The 24,791-nt window shown below is 43.5% G+C and overlaps 1 protein-coding gene across 2 annotated transcripts in view; it reads left to right on the top strand.

Moving 5' to 3' along the window:
• Positions 1 to 24,791, top strand: part of raraa (retinoic acid receptor, alpha a) — a 134,623-nt gene that overhangs the window by 96,996 nt on the left and 12,836 nt on the right. For both annotated transcript variants that reach the window (XM_067487822.1, XM_067487821.1), the window contains one exon: positions 20,653 to 20,801. In XM_067487822.1, the coding sequence (XP_067343923.1) occupies positions 20,653 to 20,801 (149 nt within the window). The remainder of the gene's footprint in view (positions 1 to 20,652; positions 20,802 to 24,791) is intronic.

The following is a 24,791-nucleotide window of genomic DNA, read 5'->3' on the forward strand; positions in this document are numbered from 1 at the left end:
TATTGAACTGACCCGCTGAACAGCTCTTGTGGCAGCATTGATTCAAACCATGTGAGCCTGTCTGAGGGAGACCGTGGGGGTTTGGCCCAGGAAAGGACCTCTGATCCCTTACTCAACTCCACATTGTTTTGCTCAATGGAGAAGTTGCGTGTGTGTGTGTGTGTGTGTGTGTGTGTGTGTGTGTGTGTGTGTGTGTGTGTGTGTGTGTGTGTGTGTGTGTGTGTGTGTGTGTGTGTGTGTGTGTGTGTGTGTGTGTGTGTGTGTGTGTGTGTGTGTGTGTGTGTGTGTGTGTGTGTGTGTGTGTGTGTGTGTGTGTGTGTGTGTGTGTGTGTGTGTGTGTGTGTGTGTGTGTGTGTGTGTGTGTGTGTGTGTGTGTGTGTGTGTGTGTGTGTGTGTGTGTGTGTGTGTGTGTGTGTGTGTGTGTGTGTGTGTGTGGGCAGGAGGAGGGGGTAGCATATCTGCTCTTTACTTTACTGCTTGAATGTAATAAAAAATTTAGTGCAAAACCAGGGGATGGTGGAGGTGGCGGGGAGGGGTGTAGAGAGGAACAGCATCCGTTAGTGTCATCACGTGGCTTGGAGGATTATTGGATCATAAGAGAAGAAAACACACAGACAGAGGAGAGCAGGAATTTTTTCCACCTCCTATTCTCAAGCAGAATCCAAATGAGACTATCAAAAATCCCCCCAAAATCTTTTTCTGTTTGTGGACTTCTTCTAGATAGACATGTAAACTTCACAGACAGTAGCCTCATGGTATGTCATTCTATGCACGTGCGTTTAAAAATAGATCGTTTTTTTTTACCTCCTCTATGCTTTTTTTCTTCAGTCTCTCCAAATTGGATCTAACTATTCATTAGAGGCTTTACAGACAAGCTCTCGGGCTCTAAGAGTTGCACATGGTGACATCAACTCTAAAAGGAATCTGGCCTAAAACCTCCTCTTGGGCCCATTAGGTGCCTGGGCACAAATCCAGATCATATGGACTCCCTGTGTATGATGTTATTAGTTCTTTAAAGGTGTTGCCACTTTAGCTGTTTGACTGTTCATTCTGCTGTTGTCAGAGCAGGTTTGCATCACAGACTGTGTCTGCAAGATGTTTATAATCGGGTTCTATTCAGGAGGAACGTGGGTTCCACGGGTCAGAATCCTTTCAGCAAATATGGGCTTGTGCATAAAAGAATGTGTATGTCCTTGTTCACATGACTGTCGCACTCTTAAAAACTGGGGGTATGGAGGAAAGCGGGATTGCATGCTGGGCCTAAATACCCACAAGTCCATAGGCTTCTTGTGCTTTGTTGTTTGTTTTCCACAAGATGTCCACAGCAATAAACAAAGTGGTCAGTTTGGATTTCCATAAAGAATAGGCAGGGCAGCGAGAGAAGGGTGAGCTTTTGCTGGTTTGTTTTCTGAACGGCAGTGGCTGCCAAGTGGGCTGTTGGACACAAACACTGTGCATCTGAGGAGCAAGTGACTGGCAACTTAATCTGACTCATGTGGCATTTAAGTGCAGGAGTCCTTTTGCCTAGCAGAAGACGAGACGTACAAGAAAAAAAGAGGGTTTCGACAGACTGTAAGAACTAGAGCAATTTTAGGCAGGGATGAAGGGGGAGGTTTGTTGCAGTGTTTTTTTTTTTTTCTTTCTTTCTTTTTTTTTTAAGAAAAAAAAAACACAAAAGTTTGAACTTTGCTGGTGAAGCACAGGCCCATGTGGTTTGTCTTTTGGCTTTTTGAGGGGCTGCAGCATCGGACAGCACAGCAAGAGCATACCTAATTGTTTGTGCTGTTAGGCAGCAACAAGAAAAACCGCGGGTGATGTTTTGACTTTGTGCAGGCCAGCAGGTTGGTGTTGGCCTTGTGAAAGAACATTGCTTTAAGAAGTATTTATTTATATATGTATATTCATTGGCCAAGCCTGTACTGAGAATTGGGAAAAACAAGAACAACAGAGCATAAACAGAGAGAGAGGCCTGTCAGTGCTCTGAGGTTTTGACATCAAAGGGGTGGGGACTGCTGTGAACAGCTGGGGAAAAGGGTAAGGCAGAACATAAAGTACCAAAAGTATTTTCTTGATCAATCCAATCAGGATTTATTGGCAAATCTGCTTACAACTCCTGTAAAACTACAGCTTGTGATCTTGTTGACATAAAGCAGTGAGTGCAAATCCCAAGTCTTAATATTAATATTCCTGAACTGCAAAGTATGCCCTTTCTGTCAGTGTCAAGCTTTATAATATTTTCTGCATGTGCCCTTTGCCATGCACCGCTGTGCTTTCATGGGCAGAATGAGAGGGGAAAAAATGGGCATTTTCTCCTGGGGCAGTGCTGATCTCGGCTTTATAGAACTAGGAGGATGGATGGACGGCATTGAGGCAAGGTCTCCTGGTCTTCCAGGGAAGGGAAGAGTCAGACAGGCTCCTTATTGCGCCACGTCTGCCTAACCACTTTCAGCCATTAGTGACAGTGATTTAGTAGCTTGAATGCCACACCGTGTGTGTGAGAGAGATAGGGAGATCAGTATGTCCACACAAACACTCCTGCTTTCACCTTCAGGTGAACATCAATAACACATTTTGTCATCAAGGTATGTTTGTAATGGCAAAAGGGGTGAAGCGAGTTCAACACGGTCGCTGCCGTGCTCTTGGGAAAAGCCGCAGGGCAACATATCACAACCTGCCATCATTCACTCCCAGAACAGCACCTAGCCACCAACCTTCAAAGCTGTTGCTGCCCTTTTAAACACAATTCATTGTTAACTATATAGATATGCCCTCAGCCTGCCATGTGCTCCATGCCACAAGGTTACCAGGAGCAATAGTGGCACATTTTCTGTTTTGCTTCTACTTGTTTTCATTTCTTCGAAGGTGTGGTGAGTAGCTGTGGTCAGTTACCTTGAACACTGGTAGAGCAACTGGCTTTTAGTCACACACTAAACGTCTATCCTCTCCTGGTAGTGACACATTGCATCAATGTTATTCCATAATAAAATATTATATTGTGAAATTCAGGATATTTTTAATCTGGGCAGTTTCTTTTTGTGCACACATGAACACACACCCAGACCCACGGATGGGCCCCATCTTGTTTGTAGAGAGAATTAGCCGGAGGCATCAGTCAGAGAACACTGTACACTGGTTTGGTTTGACGTTAAATCCCCAAACAAGGGCTGGTGTACACTGCAAAGCCCACTTTGATGAACAAAGCAGGGCAGACAGAAAAGATCCAGTCAGTGTCATTGATCCATCAGGGCTTAAAGGAGGCAGCTGATTGCAGACATTGTGACAATAGGGCCATAATCTCACTATCAATAATTACATTATCCCCCGTGTCTGTCCTGTTATATATACAGAGATACGCACACGCACGCACAGGAGTGGGAGGGAAATCGAAACAGTTCAGGTTAAAGGAGGGTTCTACTCTCTAAAATATTCATAGCTTCTTTATTTAAATCAATTCGACTCCACAGAGGCAGTCAAGTGTCAACTGTCAGAAATTGAGCTGGGCCTGTTGTAATCACTTCTTTACTTATCTCTACAGATGGCTTGTTTGCAATGGGCTCTGCATGGCTAACTCACCAGCACATTTCTCTGTCTCTCTTTCCCCTTTCCATCTCTTTGCGCTATCTCCATGTTTCATTCCCACCCTCTCATAATGGAACACACATAAATTCATCTGGGTATTGAACCAGGGACATTCATCACCACAGAATTCATCTGCAAGGCATTTTCATTCCCAAACTGTCTCTTTTCTCTCTCCCACTTCATCTCTCTCTTCCTCTCCGTTTCCCATCTCCATGGTGGCATTCTCCGCATGGCAAGCCTGAGCCGGGCAGTCAGTGTCACGATTAATCTTTAATGCCCGCCTGCCCTAATTTTTCCTCATATTTTACAAGATTTCCTACCCTCCATCCCCTCTTTTCCCTGCATCCGCTGTATGTGATTACATGGAGTCTAGCTTTGTTTCATCAGTTGTGGAGGACCACTGCCTACCTCTGCCTCTCCTGTGCAGTCAGCCACACTCTCTCATAGGGTACTTATTCTGCTTTCACCAACACACTCATCCCAGCCTCTCTCTGGGGATCTGTGTTAACATCTCATGGATGATAACTAGTTACACCTCAAGGCATTCACACACTTACCATACACACCACAATGGTATGCCCTCCTGTTTAGACAGTGGGACAGCCAAGAAAATAGGGTAGAGGTTAGTAAACTAAAAATACTAGAGCCTGGCAGTTCTCCTGCAGTCTGGGCAAAAAATAGCACTGTGTTGCTGCCGTCTCAGTCAGTGATGTTAACCAAGGAGCAAGATGGAACACTCCAGAACCAGCTCATGTGTTTCTTGTTTGTTTGTTTTGTTTTATTGTTGTGTTTTTTTTTGTTTGTGTTTTTTTAAAGCATTGAAAAAAATCGCTCAACCTTGCACTTATTTTTTTGTTTGCACATAAAAAAAACATCCACAGCTACAGCTGTGCTTTTAATAAACCAGCAGGCCGACCGCTAACGTCCCAGTGTTTTAGATGATCTTATTGTGGTTATTAACTGGAGTCCTTATTTGTCAGGCTTTCATATTACCTTGTGTTGGTGTCTTTAACAGGCCCCCAGGGTGCAAACAAGGTAGGTTTGGAGAAAGACAAGGACTTCTGTGTGTATTTATTTATGGAAGCTTCTTTCTCAAGTCACATTAGATATCCATATTGTGTTCCTCCTCTCATCCTGGCCCAGCTATGCTCAATTTGGTCCCACTTGGTGACAGAGAAGCTCCGTCTGTCTGGGCACCACCATCTTCTCTTTCCCACAGCTCTTCTGAATCATTTCATATTCATTACGTGTCTGGCTAAAGCTTGGCCTCTGACATTTGACTCTTAAAGGCCCACCTGAGACTGGGATGACACAGACTAACAGTGCAGCAGATAGTGATTCATAAGACAGCCTGTTGGGCTGAAGGAAGCAGACAGGCTTGGGTTACAGGTCACTTGTTCCCTGTAACCCTGTTTGTGATATTAGCATTGTGTGAACTGAGACATGCCCTGTAGCTGAGCAACTCCAAACATGTGTGGGTTAAGAAAGGTGAATTAGAAGAGCCAGAAACAAATGGATTCTGTTTGTTATGAGTACACCCTCTGTGTGTTGAATGGAAGGCATTCTGATGTCAAGCAGCCCCTTCATTTCAGAGAGACATATTGTCCAACCTTGCTGCAGCCTGTAGTGTCTTATCTGGGCTATTGTTGGTGAAGTGCCTCAGCTGAGAGAGAGTGATGGTTGGTTGATAGATGTCACAATAATTAAGTGGCCATGTCAGATGCTGAGGAGCACTCGTTGTTCTGCAAACAATATCTGTGTCACAAGAGCCTTGTAGGGTTAAGTTGGTGGCTTAGTGTTTGTTTCTTACCGTTTTATTCCCAAACACAAGGAAATAAAGCCTCAAGGCGGATTTGGCCTCTCCCATAATTCTAGATGAGCCCAGACACATAAATGCCTATTCCTTATTCCGTCATCTTTTTTCAAAAGCCCTGCCAGATGATTGCGGGGTGGACTGATAAGGGAATAAGCAGCCGTGCACTTAGAGGCAGAAGGGCACATTCTGTTATTCCATGGGATTTTTAACAGTAACATGAGGAAAGCTTTTTATAGTCTGATAGAAAGACGAAGGGGCTATGTCTTTCCAACACGAAAGAGGGGATAAAACGAGCCATTTGTTCACTAGTTCTGCTAAGGGATATGATGGAGCAGTCTGAATTATTTATGCTGTTACTACTCCACAGATGTGTATTTTCTGTGTGCTGACTGAAGTCCAGCAGTCTTCAGCTTTGTGTCTCAATGCTTTACAGTTTGTGTACATACACACCTTTGTTTGGTCCTCCAGATGATCAAAGCGGAAGCATTTGCTTTGCTCGGACACAAAATCAGAATTACTGGGGCCCTGTGGAAGCATAGCTTTCTCTTCCCCAACATTTCTCCTTCAGCCAGGGAGCGAACAAATGGAAAAGGTGACAACAGTTTGACCTGGAGTTGTCAAGTGGCACGCCATGATGTCCCCGTTGTAATTGGTGACCAGCCCCTTTGCTTGTAGCAATGCTGTTCTGTGCCACCGCAATGACGTGATGCCCTCGCGCCGTACGTGGGAAACCTTTGCACAGCAGTGCTGCTGCTGTGGCAGTTCCACAATGGAGCTGGATTATTGTGTCTGGGCTGTCAGCACCTCTCAGCTGAAAGAAAATGAGAGGAAAGGAAAACGAGAGGGGGAGAGAGAGCGAGAGCACTAAAGCACCGGTAGTTGGGGTGGGGTGGGGTGGGGTGGGGTGGGGTGGGGTGGGGGGCACCAGGAGAGCTGGCATTTTCAAACAATAATCTCTGTGGAGCCTTTCAGGGGGTTTAATGTCATTTTTAGCCTCTGGATTTTTGCCCTTTTCTCTTTTTGAGCCAAAAGCAATTGAGAGCAGATAGGGAGGGAGGGAAAGACAGAGAGAAGAAATAAGTGAAAGGAGAGAACAGAAGGACAGAGTAGAGGCAGAGGGAGAGGCTTTGCTGGGTGACTGATATTATTAGTGTTCTAGTGTGACTGATGGAGATCTGGCCTTCATCCAGTGGCTGCCAACAGGCCAGTGTTGGCAAATTGAGTCTGGTACAGAATGACCTATATCCCCGTCCTATTTAGCAACATTACAACATTTGTTTCTCATTTTTTCTCCTTCATTCCTTTCATGTATTTATTTTGCCTGAACATTCATGATGAGACAAAAGCCCTTCTCATAATTTCATTTTTGAAGCTTTATTTGGTAATGGCCTTAATGTGTGGCCATTGTTGCATTGGCATCAGTTTTTAGCTTACTCAAAATGTAGCCAAGTCAGCAGTAGAGATGTGGAACAGAATGAGGTAAATGTGACAGCTTACACTAAGCCAACCAGTTCTTTTTACCTAGTACCTTGCGTGCAGTCTGCATGGCTGCCCACATTTGCTCTTTCTGGCTACAGGCAAGAGTGGGAACAGTAATCTTCCTTACCCAGCGTGAATTATGGATTGGATGTAGTGCAGCGATTAGACCCACACCCTCTGCGGAGGAGACCCGTCAGGTTTCCCCTTTACACCGAGAGGCCTACCCTAGCTAAACATGAAAGTCTAGGCTACCAAGCCTGGCCCCCCCAGACTCATCATCTCTACACTGCTTGTCTCTAATAAATCACTAAAGCTTTATGCATCCCGAAGCTTGTAGGAGAAGAAAATAGATGTGCACATGCTTGCTAAAGACTTTTATGACCCTAAATTGTCCAACATCCCTGAGAGATGTATGGTGATTGGTCAGCCCACTTTAAAGGAGCCTGGAAAGGAAGACCTACCTGGCCCCATACCTAACCCCTCTTTGCTAAAACCTGCTGGGATGCTCCTTCAGCTTGGTATATCTAACTCCACCCGCCCTAACTGCTCAGTGGTAAGCTTCATCCCTGGCTTCCTCTGAGCTGGCCTACTTGGGACTGTTTGATCTCAATGTGGAATTGCCCACTGCCTGGCAGGCAGAGAGCTCCTTGATGCTGGGGGTTTGCTGAGGTGGAGCAGGGTTCAGTGGAGAGGCTTAATAACTGTATTAACATCGGTAGCTCCCCCAGGACCTACCCCTACACAGTGAGGAGGGGAGGGGAGGGGGGGAGGGGGGGTGGAGTACAGTGAAGCTGCATCCTCTCTCTCCTCTTTTAATGCTGTACCTTAATTTTCTCCATTCTCTAACGTTATCAGTATTTCAGTTCATTGTAATTTAAATCAAGATATTCCACCAGTCTCTGTGTCAGCCCACTTCCTGTAACTCTCCATCTTTTTATTTTCCTGTCAGTCTTTGATCTAATCGTTCATCCACTTTTCTTATCATTGAAGATTGACATGAGTATTGTTTTTCCATCCCAGCTTCCCTCTCACCTCACTAAACCAGCTGGTTATATTACAGTCAGCTGTGAATTGAAAGTACTGTACTCTCTCCTCACCTGTGTGTGTCGCTATTCATGACAGTCAACCAGATCCCCTGAATTATACATTGAACACTGTTGAATAATTGATGGGTCCCACTTAGCTTAATGGGCAGAGTTAACTGGGAGAGGAGTAAGTTCCTACTTGCAGCGGAAGTGGGTCGCAGTAAACAGTACCCAGTCACCCCAAGGGTTATAATGAGGCCCAGGTCACAAAGCAGAGACACAGAGCAGTCAGCAGAGGCGAGCCAGGGTTAAACAGACCCCGGGGGGAAAGAGGACAGGAGGGAGAAGTGGGGGCATTCACACCAGGCTAAACCTGAGGTCTCAGCTCAGGTTACCTTCCGCTCATTGTTTTTGGCAGGTGTGCTTACTAGCGTGTGCATAGGCAATAAGCAAGCCCCTGGGCTTGCATGCAAAAAAACTATTTTGTAAATTATAACATCAGTAAGTTTTTAGATCTGCCAGAGTTTTAAAACAAGCGGAGCAGTTATATAATCAACAAAACAATTTGAACGCTTATTTTTAAAAATGGCTTTATTCTGTGCAGGATAATCACCACTGGGAATCATCAACAGGGTCTCGCTAAAACCAGTTCACTAACTGGTGAAAAGCCATATCGGGGGGGGGTGTGTGTGTGAGTGTGTGTGTGTGAGATAATCAAATGGCTCCCCCCAGGCAATCCTGAAAGGTCAGGGATCCATGCAGGAAATTGGTGTCTGTGGAAGTGCAGACAACACACACACACACACAATCACACAATCACACTAAGACACTGACAGAAGGCAAAAGCACAAACCATATCCAAGGAAGCTAAACATGTCCTTCATTAAATTCTAGTAACATCCCACTGCGCTCCCTTGATGACTCTGCCTGCTCTCATCAGCCATTTTTCCTAAGTGTGGAGCTATCAGTGCTATCAACAAGCGCCTCACTTTTAATAATTTTTTTCCTTTTTTTGCATTAGTGCTGACACGAAAGACAAATGAGTCTGCCTTTTCCCGCCCACCTGTTCTCCTTCTCACACTGCCCAAATCTTCTACTAAGAAGCCCCCTGACACTGCACATCAGAGAGCTGAATAAAATGTGTGTCATCAGTCATCATTAACAGCCAGAAGCAGGACAGCAGTGGATGAGCATGCAGTTTCGAGGTGTTTCAAGTTAGTAATTTGATATTTGGTAGTTTTAGCCACCTTACATTATGCATAGGACCTTGGTCAGATGTGCAGTCAGGTTGTTCACACTGCAGCTTTGGAATATGAATCTGCAGATTGATGGCAATTATTGATCTGTTTTTGTTATACACATTTGCTGCTAGCTGGGGATTTCTCTATGTCTGGCTATTCCAAATATGTCAGCAGACTCCAATGCCATTTTACCCTTGACCTAGTGCCCTCTTTTAGTCCCATCATCACTAAGCTCTTTAACAGACCTGTAACAGGATAATGACACACTTCTTGTCCAGCCTTTGCAAATACCTCCACTGAAATTTACAATAATACACTTTCAACTCAAAACCTGAAGTTTTGTCATTATTATCTTCATGTACAGAATGAATGCATGTCAGCCTGCTGAGGCTTGAAGACAGAGATAAATTACATGTGAGTTTAACTGCTAGGTCTAAGTTGCCTTAATGATTTCCTGGATTTTTAGAGTAGCAGGCTGTTGAGAAGCCACATTTTATTTTTACCCCACTGCCCTGCTCCTGCTCTAAAGTTGAGAGGAGATCGAATTTTTTTTTTTTTTTTCCTTTTGGCTTATCCCTTGAGTTCAGGGTCACCACAGCGGATCATTGTCCACATGTTGATTTGGCACAGTTTTTACGCCAGAGCACTTCCTGAAGCAACCCTCCCCAATTTCTACCGGGCTTGGACCTGCACTGCACACCTGGGGGATGGGAATGGGCTGTTAAGGGGTTCAGTGTCACTTCCAGCCGGGAACGGGGGATCGAACCCTGTGGTCCGTGGACGACTGCCTTTACCAACTGAGCTACAGCCACCCCCCTAAAGTTGAGAGGAGATCAAACCCTCGTAATCCATTCCCCTGCGATTGACAATTAAGTTCTTCACAGAGAGGGAGAGGAGGGGAAAGAACATGAGTCGAGAGAGGCAGTTTAACATGACAAAGCCTGTCCCCGGTGATCCTCTCTTCTCCTCCCCAGATCTTCATGAGCCTCTTCACTTTCTCCCTTCACCCTTGATCCCCTGTTTCCAATTTTTCTTGGCACCTCCTCCTAGGCTCTTCAAGTCCACTTCAACCCACTAATGCAAATAGCCCTTTGCAACCTCCATATGTATGACTTGCTGCCTCTAGTGTTGAATATGCGCTTAAGAACAGAGGGCCCTGAATGCTGCCAGTCACATTGGATTAGCGACTATCAATAGGCAGATAACCTCTCTGTTAGAGTGAGTGAAGAGCAAACACTCAAGTATAAGCATTCATGAAGGTCCTTTGGCCTTCAAACACTGAGAGGCACTGTGTGTGGCACGCAGCCCAATAAAATGAATTGGGCCCAGTTAATTTGTGTGAATGGTGCTGAGGGTAGACATGTGCTTATGATCTCCTCACTAATTTAGATCTTCTGTCCCAAATCTTTCAACTAAATTGTTCTTAAAAGCAACTCACAACTTCTCAAGCTATTTTCATTTGTTTTCCAGCAAATCTCTTTTTCTAACTACTTGCATCACTTGAATACTTGTAAGTTTGTATTTTACAAGAGCTCAGGGAATTGAATCATATTTGACTGTTGCATTTATTCTAAGTGGCACTGGAAATGAGCATCAACTAGATGACTAAAATGTTAACCTTCAAGGCTTCTGTTAGACCACACAGTGAGTTTCTGGATTGGGTTGTCCCAGGTTTAGTATTGCGTTGGCACTCTCCTGGCTCCTACAATGCATGAGTGCAGTTTGTTGTCACAGGAAGTAACAACAACTCACAAACACACACACACACACACCAACTCACAGAATCATCCACTCACGCACAATTCTATAATTAACCAACAGTCACTCTGTAAAAGAGATGCTTAATGTTTCATGAAGCCAGTCAAAGCGGTAATATTAAAGACCACTTTAAACAGGCTGTAGTTTCAATTGTGTGTATTCATGTTATGATCCAGTGACCGCCTTGATCTTGAATTATGTGTCATAAGGTATCACAGCTCAAAGCCATTCCAGGATCGCTGTATCAATTCGCTTTGAGAGTTGACAAAGGGAGGTTACACTGTGGTTACGCCTTCTCCCTTTCTCACACTTAACAGTGTGTGCTGTAGCAAACATGCCAGCTTGCACAGCTTTCATTTGGGGTCTGCTCAGCTCAGCTCCTCTTTCTCCTCAGAAGCTCTCTCTTGTCCTCTCAGTCTTTACCAGGACCTGTTTCTCGTGCAGCCTGTGTCTTACTGCACTCCTCCCGTCTCTAAGTGTGGGTCAGTCATGTCACTCTGATACAATACAGCTGCTGTGTGCGTGTGATCAGCTCGTAAACATAAATTCATGTTCAGTGGCAGATCCACTGTGGGCAAACACTGCCTGTACTCATCAACAGGATTAGCCTGGAAAATGCTCTCTAATCTCACCTCCCATTGAGTTAAACTCCCGGTCTCTATCTCTTGTATTGAAGCACGCTGGAGGGCATTTAAAATGTCTACTTGTGGCCAGGAAAAGCACATATTCATTGACACTATGGCCTGTCAGTCCACCTTAATAGACTTATCATGTACCAACTACATGTTTAGAATTATTAGGGGCTGCTGAAACCTCCGTCCACTAACTGGCATCCTCTGGCCGACACAAGCTGCCTTTTGCCCCCTTGTGCGCACCCCTATGTCCCACACCATCAGCTCATGCCATATATCTCCAGTCACCCCAGGGCAAGTGCCAACTCACATAGTCCCACTGTCAGTCAGCAGGCATAGACAGCTGCTGGGTAGAGTTACATTGTGTTCCTCTGGATTGCAGGAGAGCGTCGTTGCCAGGGAACTTGTGGTTCTTTTCTGCCATAAAACAGTCTTGGTGCTTTTTATGTCTTTGGTTTTGATTGTTTTGCTCAATTAGACCCATAAACACTCAAGTGCCTATAGGATTTATGTATTTTTATTCGTGGTTTAGATGTCCTGTGTGTTTTGTATTTGTTAAATGAATTAACTGTACCAAAGGCTAGAATGTGGCAGCAGTGCACAGCAGCTACTATGGTTAAGATGAAGTTGCTTCTCAAAGTAGAGCCTCTCTAGGCCTCACCTTTGCCATCTGCTCTACCCTTTGCAGCTCCTCCTCCTCGCCCACCCCCGCGCTCTACTTTTTCACACACATGTTCTCAGTTCCGTCTCCATTTGCCGGGGCAGCCGTGATAGGAAAACCTGGTGTTTTGTTATTTCAGAGGCCTGGTAGCGTGGAGAGGGAAGTTATCTTGGGCCCCTGGAGAAGGGCTTGAGAACAAGGTGGGGGTTGCTGGCCTGATAAAAACCAGGCTTAGCACGGACACGAACACGCTGATGTTGACATGCACAGACTCTAATGTACATAAAAGTATAAAGTACATATTCACACAACATGCACGCAATATATAAGCAGGCAGATGCAAAGATTTGCACATTTTTGTTAGCCGTGTGCTCAAAACGGGAAAGTTAATTCTCCTATATTCTCACTTAGCCATTCAGACTACTTGGCGATATTTAAGTCATCCCATCTCACCCATATATAAAGATGGCATAAATTAGCCTTGCTAAACACCCTGGTGTTTTCCCCACTTTTGCCTAAAACAAACATTACGATTTCCTGGTGTTAAAGAGGGATCGTCAGAACAGGCTGGAAAGACTCCTTGCTTTGCACCGTCTTGCCCTTCGGCTTCTGCTAACCTATCTATCACTCGTGTGTATGTGTGTGGTTTTTTTTTTTCTTTTCTTTTTTTCTCTGTCATAACACTCAAGACGAGGAGTTATTTTGCCCCAATTTGGAGTTGCATCCATCAAGATTTGGTCTTCAAATCAGTGTGGCCTTCAAACGTACTGCACAGTCCTTGTAAGAGCTCCAACTGTCACATCAATTTCTGCTCTGTCTGCAAAATTAAATATCTGCGATGGTTGCAAAGCAGCCGGCTGCCATTTCTCTGAAACGTAGACCACAACATGCTCTTAAGTAGAAGTGATGTTTCGTTCACCACAGAAAATTATATTAAAATTAGATTAAGCTCTCAGTTTGATCCTTTCTCTCTTTCTCATTTACATTGGGATTGTCATAATGTCAGATTAATGTAATAAAAATATGACAATGTTATAATATGCCAGATGTTAGAATTTTTTTTCCAGAAAGGGTGTTATTAGTGAAGTATATTCCCCTTCTTTTTTCTCATTATTTAGTAAAACCACCCTTTCTCCCTCTCTTTGTTGAGGTAGACTTCAAGTTAAATGTGCAGCAGCATAAGTGGCACACAGCCAGCCTGGGGATCCTCAGTAGTCCTCACAGACTTCCTTCACTGAAACACACACTAATACTAGCAATGATCCACTGTAATTAGTTTGCATCTTGAGATGAAAGATAAAACAAATGTTGGCATTCCTGTGTTCTATACTGTCTTATTCTAAGTAGTTGTGTTGACTGTGGATGACATGATGTGCCAGTGTACGGTATGCGATACCACTACAAACAGCCTACATTTGCATACTGTGTTAAAGGTGATTGCTGTGCAAACATTAATATTTCCAGCATTATACCAAGCAAATTGTTACTCTGATTACTCTAATTTAACCACCTGTAAATTTACACCACTGATGACTTTTCACATGTCCTCTATTTTATAATGTATTTTTATTCTCATGTTGCAAGTACATTATGTGAAAATCCTATTTGGTGACTGTAAAAGGAAAAAAAAATCCTTGCTTTGGTTTAAAAACAGCTATTTAAAGTTATAGTAATCACATTTGGCAAAATAAATGGAAGGATCTGGGAAGTGAACGGAGATTTCCTGTGACTGTGTCTAGGATGTAAGTTGTAGAAAGCAGTAGGAGAGGGATGTCAGACTTAGTAATGGCCACAACTAGGAATATGGTGGAGATGAAGGTGGAAAGTGGTGGGAGATGGGTGTGGACAGTCCGGATTTAGTTACAGTCAATAGGGGGAGGCATGAGGTTTGCTGTCTGCTCTCCTGCCCTGTGTTAACCTCACTAGCTCTCCTTCCTTTTTGTCACTGTGTGTGTTTTCACTTATGGTTGTTCGGTCTGCTGCCAGATTCCTCCTCCTCTTCTATCCAATAACTGTTCGCGCTCAGTGTTTGAACACACTCTCCACTGTCACTCTCCTCACTCCCGTCAGTCTGTGTGTGCCTGCTAGTGTGTGATTAAGCACGCACGCACACCCACCCTCACCCCAGCTCATATTCAAATAGCGTGCACGGCTTTGCTGTCAGTAATCAGTGTGTAGCCAGCAAGCGGAGCCCAATCCATTTTTATGTTATGACGCTTTTTTAGAGAATGGCAGGATTTCCCCGTAAGCAAGGAAATAGTCCCATTTCCCCCTTCAGTAATTGAAGAGTGCTGACAAAGCATTCTCGTGTGTGTGCGTTAGTGTGTGTTTCTATCTTTTTCCCTGCTGTTACCCACATTCCTGACATGGAAACCAGAAATAAAGTCAGAATATTTAATAAAGTTGAATGGTGTGCATGAATAATGCCCTTCTCTGCTGCCCTGTTGGTCTGTTTCTCTGCACATAAAAGCCCTTAAGTTGTTGCCAGTCATTTTTATGGATGTGCATGACACATTGGCCTACAACCTACAGTTTTGCAAGGCTCTCACTTTCCCTAGGGCTGTTCCACTGGCCATCCAACTTCATTATTTTAAGCAGACTTCAAAGAAAGTCCTAATGCAGCAGCCTGTGGCATGGTGGTCTGTTTGGTGTCTCCTGCACACTCCTGCACAGAAAGACAAATGGACCTCTATATGTTCTTCCATGTAGCTCACACATGGCACACGTGTGTGTATATGTGTCCATATGTGAGCGTTCAAATAACCTAATAAAAACCAGGGGAACACAATAGCCCATGATTAAGTGGGATCCAAGTAGAAGACCCCGTCAAAGCCATCACTCTTATGCTCTATTCCTTTGCCTTCGTTTTCTGCAGCTCCACAGTCCAGCCAGGGGGCCAACCAGCCAGCCAGCCTGCTAATGCATTTAGCTCCGCCTAATGATAGTGAAATCTCATTAATATGTTTCACAGCTGGATCCAGTAACTAGTGGAGATGAAGGTAATCAAATCTCAGAGGACTAACCTAGAGCTGAACCTCAAGAACTGCTCAGCAGCACTGGGCCAGGACAGCCCAGAGTCTGGAAGCTTGATAATAGCCTGTGGGCTCTCTCTGCGTGTGTGTGTGTGTGTGTGTTGTGCTGTGCACTTTTGGTCTTGATACTTTTGAAGTGCTGATGTTAGCCAGGCTATCTTATGTCAGTATTACAGTTCAGAGTAGTTCATCATCAGAATAGATTTTGTTTCAATCATGAGCATATTTGTCCATTTAAGTCTAGTCCAGTTGTAATTGCTCATGGAGGATGTGGTTGCGAGGGCGCGGCTTCATTCTAAGTGCACTTGTGTCTCATGATGTATGCAAAGTGAATCTGGAGAGCAGCATTACAGACCACTCACACTTGAGCCTAATTAAATCACCACTGCTTTGACTCTGAGTTTGAGAACACCACGCTACATTAAGCTATTAAGATATCTGGTGGCTCCACACATGCACACAGAGAATAGTTATAATACGTGTGTGTGTGTGTGTGTGTGTGTGTGTGTGTGTGTGTGTGAGAGAGAGAGAGAGAGACAGAGAGAGAGAATATGAATATTAAAGGATATATTTAAGTAAATTAAATCTAAGGGATTTGACATAGTGGTCATTAAAATTAGTTTTTGTTAGATACATATGATTTTAATTCACTGCCATTTCCCACATTGTTCAATTGATTTTATGAGAGAATTCGGAGTTAGAAACAGTTTTATTATCATTTTAAATGCATATGTTACTTTAAATTTAACTGAGATGTCACTTTTCAGGCATAGTTAGTGGACGGGGTGACACAGACTCCTCATCCTTTTAAATGGACTTGTGCTGTTTCACTGCAGTGCAGTGTCAGGTTTGTTGTTGTTGGTTACACCTGACATTCTGTGCTGTTTATTCCCCTCTAGGACTGGTCTGACAACATGCCAGGCTACAGTCTTAAATGCAGCTCTGTGTCTCCTTAACAACAATTGCAGTGACCGTACAGTCTGTGTGGTTTGTGTTTCACCTCCTCACCAAAGTACTAAAGATCCCTTATCAGTAACTCCTTACTGTTTTTCATTTAAACAATTTCAGGGTTGTGGGTTTGTGTGCCTGTATTCCCCAAGCAAAGCAGGATGTTATTGTCTATTCTTGGTAGCTTTCTCTTGGCTAGAGGAATGATATCTTAGCTGTAGTTCAAGTATTAGTTACCGTGGTGACTTTACAGGCTCTGAAGGGGCTCTGGCCTGGAAACCTTGCCAGACATACAAATTTCCAGTGTTAACATTTTGCAAGGGTATCGAGGCAAGCTCTCCAGGCGAGTGTGAGTCAGTTCTTCCAGTGTTCATGCGTAACCATTTCAAGGATCACACAATAGGCAGGCTTGTATGGTGGTTGGTGTTGATCAGAGTTTGGATGCAGGCTGGTGTTGAATAATGCCTGGGTGAGGGCTGCTGAAGGACTAAGTAGCTCCAGCCTCTATGCTGAGCCTCTCTGCCTCCGTGTCCACAGGCCCGCCATTGTTTTTGCTCCATGCCTCAGCTTGACAACACTCCAGAAGCCAGCCATTGTATTTAATTACAGTCGCCAGCCCCCTTACAGACTCTTGTCCTTGTGTCCCAGATTTCCATGGGTGCTCTCATTAAGGCTGTGCATTTTGTGTGTGTGTGTGTCCATCCGGCCAATGAAGCTTTTTAATGACTCTAGGAAAGCCCTTAGACTCTGTAAATGTAGGCATGGATGCAGTTTTTATGTGTATGTATGTGGGTGGCACATCTGTTTGTCTATGCATTGCTAATGAACACAACCTTAATTTGGATGAATAGCTCTGCGGCCACACTAATAATGCAGGGCTGTAATCAGTCCACATCAAGAGAGGCAGAAGAGCAGAGAAGACAGTGTTTTTTTGGTTTCTTTTTTGCTAATGAGAAAATATGCCATGTTATGTAAGAGTTGTTCTATTTAAGTTTAATTTGTTTGACATGAGGGTGGTGACTGCATGGCCTGAGCAGAGACGGCCCATATTGGCACCAATAAAATGGCAAAAAAGGACCATCCCTCCCCACAATCTGTTCTTCCTCTCACATTAAGTTGAGACTGAATATGCTGCAAAAATCACCTCACCTCTTTTCTGTCGCAACCACAGTAAAACACAGTGTGTCCTCCCGCTGCTATTTGCATAACTCTCATTGCTAAAAAAACAGTATAATTCTTAAATATGTGCACATACACTTTCCACACTCTCAGATGTATTGCTCCTTTTTCTATAATTGCAACTGAAATTAATAACATTTAGTATCCTTTATAGGGCTTTAACTGGAATCCTGACAGTCCTCTGCGTGTGTGATTCTCCCATGGGTTTTTAAATTCAAAAGAAAAGTCTTACAGTTCTCTTTGTGTACCAGTTTTATCACCTTATCTGTTTTGTATTTTTGTGCATTGCTCAAGCATATCATAGTTCTGGCTCTCCACCTCTTTTTACTTCTCTCATTTCCTTCCTTCTTCTTCACCCTCACCCTATCTAAAACATTTCTTTTTATTTATTTTTCCCATGTCCCCTGAGTGCATATGCATTTTTATGTCTTCACATAAAATCTGCCTATAGTAGTTAATAATAGGAGTATACCACTCCTGCCATTCACGATGGTACAAGTTATTTATCATTCTTTTTGTCTCAATCTTAATCATCCCTTTCAGTCCTTAACCCACATTGGCACATGTACACCAACAGTTTAAAAGGCTAAAAGCGCATGACATCTAGGCCTCATAAATAAAATGTCTTAATATCCCAGCCCTGATTGGTTGTCACTCTTGGGTGTTGTAATGTGAGCTTTATTGCTGTTTAGCTTAACTGTTCCCGTCACCTGAAACCCACTTGGATATGCTGTGCATTTTCCTGATGGTAGAGATTACAGGTAGGCTTTGGCGAGGCTAGATTTCGGTGTAGGGTGCTTGTGTCTAGAAGCCTTGAACACATCTGGAATTGGGTTGGTTTGTTTTAGTTGTTTTGAATGTAATCTTATGAACCATCTGCTGCGTTCACATGAAGATTGCTAAGCATGATCCAGTCACTATGAAAGGATAGGAAAGCACATGTGAATGGAGGAAAGAGATGCAAACATACTTCATCCTTGCTTTATATTGCCCAGTGTGCGATTAGAGTTGTGGGTGTTGTGTCAGTTTCTTTTTTTTTTTTTTTTTGTGGTGCCGTCAGGTGGAGTGTGTTCTCAGTTGTACTACGGTCCCGATGAACCAACCCATTCCATTAAATATAGATGGCTTACTTGCACACGGGCTGTTGAGCTGATGAAGCTGGGTGGAGCATTGTGGCTGCAAAGGTACAAACGTCTGTATAATTGAACTGTAAGAATATGATGCTAACAAAAATATTTAGATCCCTTTTGAGTACTGATTTAGGATAGAGATTTTAAGCTGATGCTGATTTATTGTTAACTATTTAGGAAATGGAGGCTAATTTGCTTAGGTTTTGTTTACCACCAAATCTGAGCAAATCGGTTATTTATACAACAGATTATATAAACACTAAGTTCCTTGAAGTATAAATTAAGCAACTCTTCCACCCCTGTGGGAGACATTTCTCAAATGATGAGAATAAATCCAAAGTATTGAACAACATTGTGCATGTTCTCAGCTTCTTTGGAGAACACACTAAATCAACCACTAAACCACTTGATCATGCTACATGTTTTAAAAACGTTTAACCCACTTGACCTTGATCCATAAAGGCTGTAGCCGACATTGTTATGGACATCACTGAAAAAAATACATTAATAAAACCAGGTAGACCAGGCTCCTGAAACAATCATAATATGCATACCTTAAATACATGATAGGAATGCTGCTGACTGTAGTTAACATCACTACAGCTGCGAGAGAAACACCTGCACATCTGAGGCCGTGCGCCAAAAATCCTTTTCACAGGCTCTGCCACTATTAAAAAGCATTTTTGCTCAAAGCAGTTGGTGTCACTCATACAGTTGATCACTTTTGTGTTGAGGAGTCTAAAGAGTGTTTTTAAATGAGAGTTCTCCGAAGTGGCATATGTTAACAGCACAGCTACAGTGGTTATCTCAGCTCTGCAACACGGTTTATGCAACCTTCTATTCACTGTGAACGTCTGAGCTGAGAATTATGTCACACCTGAGTTGACAGTGTTCCAATAAACAAAGTTAGAAATCCAAGAACTTGGGGAAGTGGCGCTTGCTTTAGCCAGGTTAACTAATAATCATGTATTATGCAGTGTTTTGCACGCATACAAACGCCGTAGCATGTCCACAGATGGAAGTTGGCCAACACATGTGTGCAGCTGTTTTATTGTGAAACAAATAAAACAGAAGAGCTATCAAGCAGTTCATTAAGACAGGAATTTTTGGAGCGACCAGTTATTGTATGGCTGTTTGTGTTTAAACCACTACAACTAATGCAACTCATATTTTCTTTATTCAAGAAAAAAAGCATATTTCTTTTAAACACCCAGGCATTGTATAGGCATCAGCATTAAAAATAAAAACGTTACACAGTTTAGTCACAAAGAAAACACACATGCCAATTCATAAAGACACCATTTGCAAACTGGAATTATTGTCTTTATTAGGTTAGACATAGGTCACGTGGTGCAAAACTGTGGACTGAACGTGTGTTGTTAAAGTAGATTTTTTTTAAACACACTGGATATTGAGGTTAAAGTTCAATCCACATTACTTGACAGCAGCAAGTTACGGTCTTCAATTGCAGACTACTTTATTTAACATATACAAGCACACAAAATAAAGGGACAACAAATTTCCATATGTTTGTTTCTCACTTTAGTCACGGGTAGATTAAGACAGAGTGGACGCAGCATTCTTGTGTTTACGCAAGACTGATACAGATTGGGTCGGAGGCGGGGTAGATGTGTTTGTTTAGGTTAGAAAAACCTGTGTTGCCTTATCCGAAGCAGGGGGAATTGTGGTCTGCAGATAGTGTTGATCATCATTGGTACTGTATCTTATTTATCTTTTTAAATTTTAAAGCAGTCACGTCGGTCTTTGAATTCTGCTACAGAAACAGCTACACAAATGCCATGATTCTTACAGTAAAAAAGAACAGGGCATTGGCTTTGTGTGTTTTGTGAGTGTGTGTGTGTGTGTTTGTGAGTGACGGATAAAGGGTTTTGTTCAAAGAAGGAATTTTCCAGTCATTCCTATAGTGGATCTGAAAACACCTGATCAAGAAGTCATTCTTGCACCTGCTGCTTTTTTAAATGTATTTATTTTTTATCTTATCTGTCTGTATAGACTTGTTTTAAGGTGTGTGTGTGTGTGTGTGTGTGTGTGTGTATGAGTTGTGTATGAGTGTGTGTGTATCTTGCCAATATCAATTAATGCTGGATGTCAGTCAGCGTTTCATCTGATGTGTGTTCACTAACCCCTCTTGTTGCTCTTTCCTGTCCACAGCGATAGAGACCCAGAGTACCAGCTCAGAGGAAATAGTGCCAAGCCCGCCCTCACCTCCCCCGCCACCCCGAGTCTACAAGCCGTGCTTTGTGTGCCAGGACAAGTCCTCAGGGTACCACTATGGTGTCAGCGCCTGTGAGGGCTGCAAGGTGAGATTCCTGACCTTCCTCTGAATCTGCCAAGCAAGCATGATGTTCATCAGTCTTCTAACCTTCATATGACGTGCACTAGGGAAAAACAAAAAGCACATATCTAAATTGGTTTACTTTACACGATGAAAATGACAAGGCATTGAAATGTTTTGCATTCTTGTGGGTTTTACTGCGTTATTGCTGGAATTTATTGTTGGAAACAAGCCGAAAAATTTCCTTTTTTTTGGGGAATCATTCACTAACATATTGATTGCTTTACTGAAATGACTAATCATCACTGTGGCCATGACAAGTTGCAAGTTTCAACATTGCCTGCACACATTGTAAAACAACATAACATATGATGGACCTGCCTGTTATCTTGAACAGTATGTGAAATCTTAGAAGTCTTCTTGTTTTTCTTTCGGTGACGTGTCCATTATGGCCATATGTTACACAGGTCCTCATAATGGATTTGTGAGGCCTAATCAGCACCTGTGTAATCTCAGTTATCAGCCGATAGTTCATGCAAGCATTCATACATGTTCTCCTGCTGGTGTGAGCACACAGACCTCTTTATGCCAGTGCACTCAAGGCATTGAGCCAGAGTTGTGCAAACTCAAAGGACCATGGAATCAAAGCAGGGGGGATATGTAGAATCTATTGTAATGTCACCTTGATGTCAACCGTGAATTTTACAATGTCAACTTGTCAGAAATTACAGTGTAATTATTTTTTTTATCTATAATAATACTAGGATGTAAATCCTTAATGCAAGTTTTTCAGCTCTGTGTGTGTAAAAAAGAGGCAGAGCATGGTTGTATGGAGAAAGACACGGTGGTGGTGCTGATGGGGACAGCTGCCTGCTAAACCTTTGACTTATTGACTGTGGAGCCAGTGCTGTGGTCTGTGTTTCCATATGTGCAGGGCTGCTATGGAGTGAGGGAGGATACGCCAAAAGAAAAAGCCATACTAAAGAAGCGGGGGCAGTAGCAATAGAAAATATGAAAGCGTAAGGAAGGGCAGAAACCCAGGGGGGAATGTTGAAACGAAACAGAACGATACAAAGAATCGAGAGACTGCAGGGAGTGAGAGAGCAGACTGTGCTCTGGAAGGCATGAAGAGCTAAAAAACCGAGTGAGAAGCGGGGATGGTTGGAGGGGCAGCAGTTTAGGCGCACGGGGTACAGGGGCCACAGCTGAACTCATTGACACAAAAAGAAAGACGGTCAGAGCACCCGAGCAAAGGGGGGAAGGGAGAACGGGTGAAGAATGCACAAATGGAGGAGAGCGCAGGATAGCTAGGAGACAGGCCCATATACAGACACAGTATGCTGCAACACAAACCCTCTGAGTGAAACTAAACCTGTTTGCTTTCCAAATGTGAGTTATAAAAAGTCAAGGTTTTTGCATCTTGTATTCAAAAGGGTTGCCTTTGATCTCAAAAGGTGTGCAACAATTCTATGGCAATTTCAAACCCCAAATTGCTTTTGTTTTGTCCAATTAACATTTCTGTATGTGATGACATTTATTTTTATGTGGTTTTGTCTCGGGCAGAATAAATACACTCACTCAACAGCCAGACGTTTACTAATGGTAGGTAAAATAATAGTGTAATGAAAAGGGAAAGTCAAACACTAGACAAGCTGTAAACTTGAGTAATTAGTTTCTTCTCCTCAATGATCTGAGATTTGTTCTGTGATGACAGCACAGATATTGTGTTCAATTTGTCACTGTAATTAGCTTTTTGGAGCTGATATACGTTGGGAATGTACAATAAATGTTTTTAATTCATCAGCCAACAGACACAGTGACTAACAATAACTTAATAAATCTGTTGTTGACACACTCGCAGCATCTTGAAACAAAGCACTTTTACATTTCAGGAATATTAAAAATTGTTTTTGCTATTTCAACATTTGGTCTAAGTTTGTTTAAATTTGTGGTTGTTCACAAACCAACAAGGAGGCCTGCATGCCTCCCAGGCAGACTGCAATTTGTTGCATTTGTCCTGTTCTCAGTTCCAGCCATGTTGCAGGTATTTTCAGATCGTAAACTTATGCTGCTTAGTTCATTGAGACTTCTCATTAGGAGTGATGGCTAAAACTTTGGGAAGTGTCTCTAATTTGTGAGCCAGTAGGTTGTGCCCTGTCCCTGAGCCGGCTGCTGGCCCACTCAACAGCCGCAGTGCTAATTTGAGGGCCTCAGGATGCCTTCTCCCTACCTCTGACTTCAGAGAAGATGACTTGGCATAGCATACTCAATAATTCAAGACTACAGGCTTTTGAATGTATATGGTTGTCTCATCTGAGACTGGGGTAAGGCGAGGGTTAGCAACGTCTGCTTTGCTGAAGCATGCCAAACTACAAAGGCATTTCCTGGGGGCTGCAGCGAACATGGGATACAGGAGGGGGATGTTGAGCTCTGCTACTTGGAGACAGCTCATTCGTTTGTTATTTAAGTTCTACCACCCGCACATACTCACCGGAATTGCACTTATTTTCCCCTGAAGATATTAACACTTAAACATTAAATATGCATGCCCACCCCCTCATGTTTATGTTTTTGTCTTGGAGGCATAGCGGTGCTCAGCAGGCGATATCTTCTCCGCAATGGGAGGGAAGCGACCATATTTCCAAAGTCCCCAGCCACCGTTTCTCGCATGAGTGTTCCCCATTTGCTGTGTTTTTTGGATTACCCTGTTACCTTGCATCCATCTTTACTAATGTGTGGGCTGTAGCAGTAGCTCCTTAATAATGGAGCCAGGGGCCCAGACACACACGTGTATATGCACACTTGCACGGACGCAGTAGGAGGCTGAGAATGCACATTTAATCAAGGCACAGTGTGAAAGTCATGTAAAGAGGGATTCCTGTGCTTCCCTGTGAACTTGCCAATCTCAGACTCCCCCTTGATTCCCTCTCAGTGAAGCATTTCCTCACGCACAGTAGAGTAGAATGTTCTCATACACCCATAAACGTGTGAGGCTCATGCTGCACACCAGGTACACAGCTGTGAATTTTGAGGCACACGACACATGCAGTCACGCGTGTTGAAACAGTTCACTCCTCTTTTACCCATCTCTCTTTTCTTCTCCCTCTTCTTGTGGCTCTCATCTCCCCTAAATGCTGCAGGGCGGATGACAAACTTGCTGAGGGCCCTTGTTGCCGGGCGGATTAAGCAGTGATACAAAAAGAGGCTTAAGGGCTGCAGGAAGCAATGAGTCCTAAGGGGGGGCGGGCAGGAACAATTGACTGGCCCACGAGCCAGCACCAACAGCCAATCATGAGGTGATTCAAGACGCTCATGGTGTCAGGAGGGACTGGGTCAATCCCTTGATGACACCAGGGTCAGGGTCAGGGCACCGTCAGATCAAAGAGGACATGATCCAGGCACACAAAGGCCACAGATTTATCTCTCAGCATCACCGGCCAGCATTAACATCAAACTATAAGTTGTGTTCTCTCTACTTTGTTGGTTGTTCGTGGCCTCACTGTTCTGTTGGAAACTAGCAGGGTTTTCAGTGGAGCTGGTAGGAATCTGAAGACGTACAAAACATTTTGTTTCTAGTCTGGAAATGCTGTGAAAGAACCAGGACTATGAAAAGGATGGAATTATTTTATCCTTTTCCACAGCAGTCTATCATGTGGGGTCGAGCAGTCACTCACTAAAGTAAGTGAACTGTCGCCCTCTTATGAGAAGCTCCACCTGATCAGTGAGGGCCGCTTCAGACACAACACAATGCATTTGAACGTTTGTAGCAAACGTGTGTCTGATTGTAGATGTTCCCTAGGTTACACAGAAATACGCTGTTTTAATTTAATGCTGCGTCCATATGAGAAAGACAATCAAGATAAAGAAGTGGCATTGCCTTCCAACAGATACATGATGGTACACACTTCCCCTTTATAGTTCATTAGAAGCCTGATTTACTTCCCCTGTAGTGGTGGACACAGAGTTGTGAAGGGGGGGGGGGGGGGGGGGGGTGATCAGGGAAGGACAAATTGCA

This window comes from Channa argus, chromosome 20, assembly GCF_033026475.1.
Source record: "Channa argus isolate prfri chromosome 20, Channa argus male v1.0, whole genome shotgun sequence".
Classification (NCBI taxonomy): domain Eukaryota; kingdom Metazoa; phylum Chordata; class Actinopteri; order Anabantiformes; family Channidae; genus Channa; species Channa argus.